General features: G+C 39.3%; 1 protein-coding gene across 1 annotated transcript; it reads left to right on the forward strand.

Moving 5' to 3' along the window:
- Positions 1–1046: 1046 nt before the first annotated feature.
- On the forward strand, positions 1047–4554 carry LOC121400494 (DNA polymerase alpha catalytic subunit-like). Its single transcript, XM_041583683.1, has 3 exons — positions 1047–1203; positions 2649–2745; positions 3739–4554. The coding sequence occupies exons 1-3, from the start codon at positions 1096–1098 to the stop codon at positions 4092–4094; spliced, it is 561 nt and encodes a 186-aa protein (XP_041439617.1). The 5' UTR covers positions 1047–1095; the 3' UTR covers positions 4095–4554.
- The last annotated feature ends 1464 nt before the right edge of the window (positions 4555–6018 follow it).

A 6018-nucleotide genomic window follows, 5' to 3' on the forward strand; every position in this document is an offset into this window, starting at 1 on the left:
GAGTATATACGGTACAAATTTTAAGAAATTATTTCCCTTTTCTCTTTAATTATTAAACAGTAGCTTTTACATGATCCCAACTTAGATATAATTAATCTTTATTGGAAGCAGAACCAGCCTTCTGGGGTTACATTATGTTTACATGATTTTCTAGTAGACTTAAAGGAGAAGGAAAGCTACTGAAGCAGTTTATTGCCAATAGATAAGCCACAAAAGTGCAAGCTATAACACTATATTTATTCTGCAGAATGCTTTACTATACTTGAGTAAACAGCTTTTGAAGTGTTCTCTGTTTAGGATAGCAACTGCCATATTAGCTTGGTGTGTCATCACTTGCTGCCTGAGTCTCTCCCTGCTCGCTCATAGCGCTGGGCTCGGATTACAGCAGGGAAGGGAGGAGAGATTGGGAGAGGAGCAAACTGAGCATGCTGAAGGCCGTGCCCTGGAGGTGTAAGCTGAAAACAGGAAGTCTGATACAGAAGCCCATGAGTACACAATAGAAGGAAAGAAATGTGCTGTTTCTTTTGATAGAGGACTCAGAGCAGCATTACTTTGAGGGTTTACTGGTGTATTTATATAGACCTTTCTGATAAAGCTTACTTAATTTTAGCCTTTCCTTCTCCTTTAAGGACTGAAGATCCAAATTACGGAATGATCTATTATCTGGAAAGCCCCAGATCCTGGTCATTCTGGATAATAGGTCCCATACCTGTACCTTGTACTTGATCCAAACTAAGATATAATTAATCCTTACTGAAAGTTAAACTAGCCTTTTGTGTTTATTTAATGTTTACATGATTTTCTAGTAGACTTAAGATGGCCATAGACGCAAAGATCTGATCGTACGAATCGAGAATTCATGGTCGGACATAACTTTCATACGATTGTGGTCAGGGGCAGAACATCGGCTGATTTGTTCTTTTCTACTTTATTTGATCGGAATTGTTAGTGGCAGGTCGGGAGATGGGAAAGTCTGATCGGATCTTTGCGTCTATGGCCAGCTTTAAGGTATGAAGACCGGTTTCTGGAAAATACCACGTCCCGAGCATTTTGGATTAAAATCGTTTTTTTCTTTTTTTGCAGTCAAGGACATTAATGGGTGGACGCTCAGAAAGAAACGAGTACCTACTGCTTCACGCCTTCACAGAAAATAACTTCATAGTGCCAGACAAACCAGTGTTCAAGAAAATGCAGCAGACCACTGTGAGTGAGAGAAATATTTATTATAAAAGATTTATAAAGGGAACTGGGTGGGATTACAGATAAGGGCTCGGCTTCCTTCCATAGCTGGTCATGCTTTGTACATGATCGTGTGCATGGTAAGTTTATGTACAGATCACTAGAAGGTATTATTTAAACTGTTATCCACAATAATCTGACCTGCCATACTGTCCAGTGTATTTTTTTTATGTAAAGCCTTTTCCTTTACTCTCATTGCATCTTTCTAGAGACTAGTGATGGGCGAATTTATTCGGCAGGTGCAAATTCGCAGCGAATTTGCAAAATGGCCGCGAAAATTCGCCGCATCCAAAAAAAAAAACTGATGCGGCATCAAAAATGAGACGCCAGCACCATTTTGCGAATTTTTTGCCTTTTTGGCAAAGTAACACGGCGCAAATTCGCCCATCACTACTAGAGAATTGTAATCTGTTATGGAAGATTTAGTAGGGCATAAAGGCATGATTAATGTAATACATGCACTGTCCCATTTAAAATGCTAAGCTCTCATTGATCATTTACTGTATTCAATCTTTTAACTGAATTATGATCTTGTGAAATGTGATCTGGTTTTTAAGGCAAATAATCATATATTTTTTTTTCTAAATGGATTCTTCAACCATCTATTAAGTTAAAATTGTTTTAGATCTGTTGGCAGACTTTTTTTCTTAACTTTTCTTAATGGCAGGACTAGTAACATGATAAAAAAAATGTGTTTACAGGTATGGGATTAGTTATTCGGAAACCCGTTTTCCAGAAATCTCAATTACTTACCATAGACTCCATTGTATCCAAATAATCCAAATTTTTAAAAAAGGTCCTTTTTCTCTGTAATAATGGAACCGTACCTTGTACTTATACCAAACTAAGAAATAATTAATTCTTATTGGGAGCAAAACCAGCCTATTGTGTTTATATAATCTTTACATGATATTCTAGTCGACTTAAAGTCAACCTGTCAACCAGACATAAAAATCTGTATAATAAAAGTCCTTTTCAAATTAAACATGAAATCCAATTTTTATTTATTATTAAAACATTCATAGCTGTTGTAAGTTCATGGGGATGGACATCAGGTCCCCCATTCTGGTGCACAAACAAGATTCTGAGATGATGCAAGGCTTGTCTTAATAACAGTGTCCACAAAATAGCTCCTATAATTATGAATTCCCAGACTGAAGGAAACCAGATTCAAATAATTTATGTAGTGTAATTAAAGTTCATTTTGCTTGACTAATGTGATAAAATAGGATTTTAAATATATTTTTTGGGTGACAGGTCCCCTTTAATGCATGAAGATCTAAATTACGGAAAGATCTGTTACCCGGAAAACCACAGGTCCCGAGCATTCTGGATAACAGATCCCATACCCGTGTATAATATTTTATATGAATCTTTCATTTTGTTACTTTATTTCGCTTTATTGTTAGGTGGAGGACAATGATGAAATGGGCACGGATCAAAATAAAAATAAGAGTCGAAGGAAAGCTGCCTATGCTGGAGGATTGGTCCTGGAACCCAAAGTGGGTAGGTTCAATTAAGAATATATTTCCCCAGTATTAAACTTATTCCACAAATGAAAATGAAAAGAACAAGCTTTTTTTTTGAGAAGAACACATTTTCCCATGGATTTTGATTCCCAATATAAACAGTTCTATAGATGAAGACACACTTATTACATATAGGGGCAGATTTATCAGTGTGAGATTAGCACTCGCCACAGAAAAATTCTCTTTCTATTGATTCATATATAATTTTTAGAATCATATTTATCAATGGAGTTCATTGGAGTTCTGTGGTGAGTTCTAATCTCACACTTTGATAAATCTGCCCCTAAAATTACATTTGATCCCTAAAACCCCAGAAATGTTACAAAATAAAAGTAAATTTAAACATCAATTGTGCTTAGAAAATTAGAAAAATAGGAGCCCTTGACTATTAGTCCACTAGGCATTAGTTCAGGATTATGAATATAATGGCTAGTAGTACAATCCAATTTAACACAAACCATGTTAGGACATTTTAGGGTAAGTCCACACAGGTCGTTTTGGGGAGATCTGGTTGCCTGGCGACTAATCGAAAAACGCCAGCGCTAATCACACGCGGCGGTTCGTTTTCCGAAGTCACCCGAACTTTCCTCGTGAAAACTAACCGACGTGTGTGATTAGCGCCGGCGTTTTGTTTTCATTTTAGCCGGCGTAGAGTCAGGGAAGGCATTTGGGGAGATTGCTTGCCGCAACAACGAGGCGATTAGTCGCCAGGCGAGCAAATCTCGCCAAAACGCCCTGTGTGGCCTGACCCTTAAGGAATAAACAATCTATTCTGGATGTATTTATGTGGTTTACTGATTTACATTTTATAGCTTTGGTTATATGGACTTCTTTAGCAAAGGTTCCATCCTGCCTCGTATAGTTACTGCTGCACATCTCTTGGTAGTTTTTTGCTCCTCAAACACTCTCTGCTGCTCCACTGGTGGTCGTTTGTTGCTCAGTCTTTGTTTATTTTTTTATTTTTTTTTAGGTTTCTATGACAAATTCATCTTGCTTCTCGATTTCAACAGTTTGTACCCCTCCATCATTCAGGAATACAATATCTGCTTTACTACAGTGCACAGAGAGGCTCCCTCAACAAAGAAAGTAAGTCGTCAGGTCTTCTGTTTGGTAAACATACTGGGCAAACTACAGTATTTCTACTTTCCTTTCCATATGTCATTCTGCTTCCAAACCCTCCCTTTATTTCTACTTTCCTTTCCATATGTCATTCTGCTTCCAAACCCTCCCTTTATTTCTTCTCTTATTATGTCTGTCATTTTCACTCCCTTCCCACTAAATTTCATTTTCCCATTTCCCTCTGAGAATCGAAAAATAATTATATAGTTCCAGCACCCTAATAAAATATTTAGATTTATCCTGTAAGTCACAGGGGACTGTTTGATGTGAAGCTAGTATAGGGCCTAAGTGTGCAAAGTAGTGGGACCCCCTATGTCCTAATAATATAAGGCTTTAGTGCACCCTCAGTATGGCTTTCTGTGCCCAGTGCACCCCTGGTATGCCAGGCAGTTCCCAATATACCCAGGGAATGTCACACATGTAAGAAATTGCATGTATGTTATTTCTCACAGTCACCAGGACACTTACTGTATGTTATGCAACTCCCAGCCAATTACAGTGCACAGAACACCCACTATATATCACACAGTGGTGTCTCAGTGCACCCAGTGTAGGTTATACTGTGCCTGGTATTACAGGTATGGGATCCATTATCCAGAAAGCTCAGAATAATGGAAAAGCCATCTTCCATAGACTCCATTATAATTAGATAATCCTACTTTTTAAACATGATTTTTTTTTTCTGTAATAATAAAACTGTACCTTGTACTTGAACTAAGGTATAGTTAATCCTTACTGGAAGAAAAGCCAACCTATTGGATTTATTTAATGTTTACATGATTTTCTAGTAGACTTAAGGTATGAGAATCCAAATTATGGAAAGATCTGTTATCTGGAAAACCCCAGGTCCCGAGCATTCTGGATAATAGGTCCCATACCTGTACCAGTTTAACCATGTATGCCACTTCTACAGTATGTCTCATAATGCTGAGTGCTGGCTAAAAGTGTCAAGTGCACCCAAGATATGTGACACAGTACCTAGCATAGCCACAATCTTCTAGCAATACCCATCGACAGTATGTCTTATAGTGCACAATGCACCCAAGCTTTGTCACACAGCATCTAGTAAACCCACAGTATGTGAACAGTATGACATACAGACTCCAGTGCAGCCACTGTATGTTATGGTGTGCAACCCAGCACAGCAACACAATCTCCAGAGCCTAATGAAACTATTTAGATCAGGGGTAGGCAACCCGCGGCTCCGGATCCTCATGTGGCTCTTCATCCTGCTTGCTGTGGCTCAGTCTTGCGGCTTTGCCTGTCACATCGTCTATAGAGCCCTCGCACCTGCTGGCGGCTTCTTGAGTGTGCGACCGTGGTAAGCTAACCCTTAGCTTACAGCTGTCGCACACTCAAGCTGCCGCCAGCAGGTGCGTGGCCTGTATAGACATCTCAGGCAAGACCGAGCCGGCAGCAAGATGATTCATTATGGTCCTTACCGTGGTCGCACACTCCGAACAAGAGAGAAGCCTCCAGAGTCCAACTGCAGCAGTTGCGAGGGCTATAGACGTGGATGTGACGCATATTTTAATGACGTCTATAGCCCTCGCCTTTAAACAGATGAGAACATTAGTATTTAATAGGAATGCACCGAATCCAGGATTCGGTTCGGGATTCGCCCAGGATTCGGCCTTTTTCAGCAGGATTCGGATTCGGACAAATCCTTGTGCCTGGCCGAACCGAATCCGAATCCTAATTTGCATATGCAAATTAGGGGTGGCGAGGGAAATTGCGTGACTTTTTGTCACAAAAAAAGGAAGTAAAAAAAAATTCCCCTTCCCACCCCTAATTTGCATATGCAAATTACGGTTCGGATTCGGTTCGGTATTCGGCCGAATCCTTTGCGAAGGATTCGGGGGTTCGGCCGAATCCAAAATAGTGGATTCGGTGCATCCCTAGTATTTAATAGGGCTATTCAGTGTTTAATTTATTTCAAAGTAGGCTTACACATGCACACTGCATATTTGTTTGTTGTATTCTGTTGTTGTAACAGTTAAAATAAAAAAATAAAAAAACGTTTAAAAGTTTATAAACTGTGTTCTGTTTTGCGGCTCCAGACTATTTTTCTTTAGTGGAAGAGGGGGCAAAATGGCTCTTTTGATCGTAAAGGTTGCTGACCCCTGATTTA

This window comes from Xenopus laevis, chromosome 2S, assembly GCF_017654675.1.
Source record: "Xenopus laevis strain J_2021 chromosome 2S, Xenopus_laevis_v10.1, whole genome shotgun sequence".
Classification (NCBI taxonomy): domain Eukaryota; kingdom Metazoa; phylum Chordata; class Amphibia; order Anura; family Pipidae; genus Xenopus; species Xenopus laevis.

What these genes read in the sequence shown, in the direction of transcription:
- LOC121400494 (XM_041583683.1), top strand. Translation starts at nt 1,096, where the DNA reads ATGGGTGGACGCTCAGAAAGAAACGAGTACCTACTGCTTCACGCCTTC. An exon ending in AGAAAATGCAGCAGACCACT is followed by an intron (nt 1,204 to 2,648) that starts GTGAGTGAGAGA and finishes CTTTATTGTTAG; the next exon opens with GTGGAGGACAATGATGAAAT. An exon ending in GGTCCTGGAACCCAAAGTGG is followed by an intron (nt 2,746 to 3,738) that starts GTAGGTTCAATT and finishes ATTTTTTTTTAG; the next exon opens with GTTTCTATGACAAATTCATC.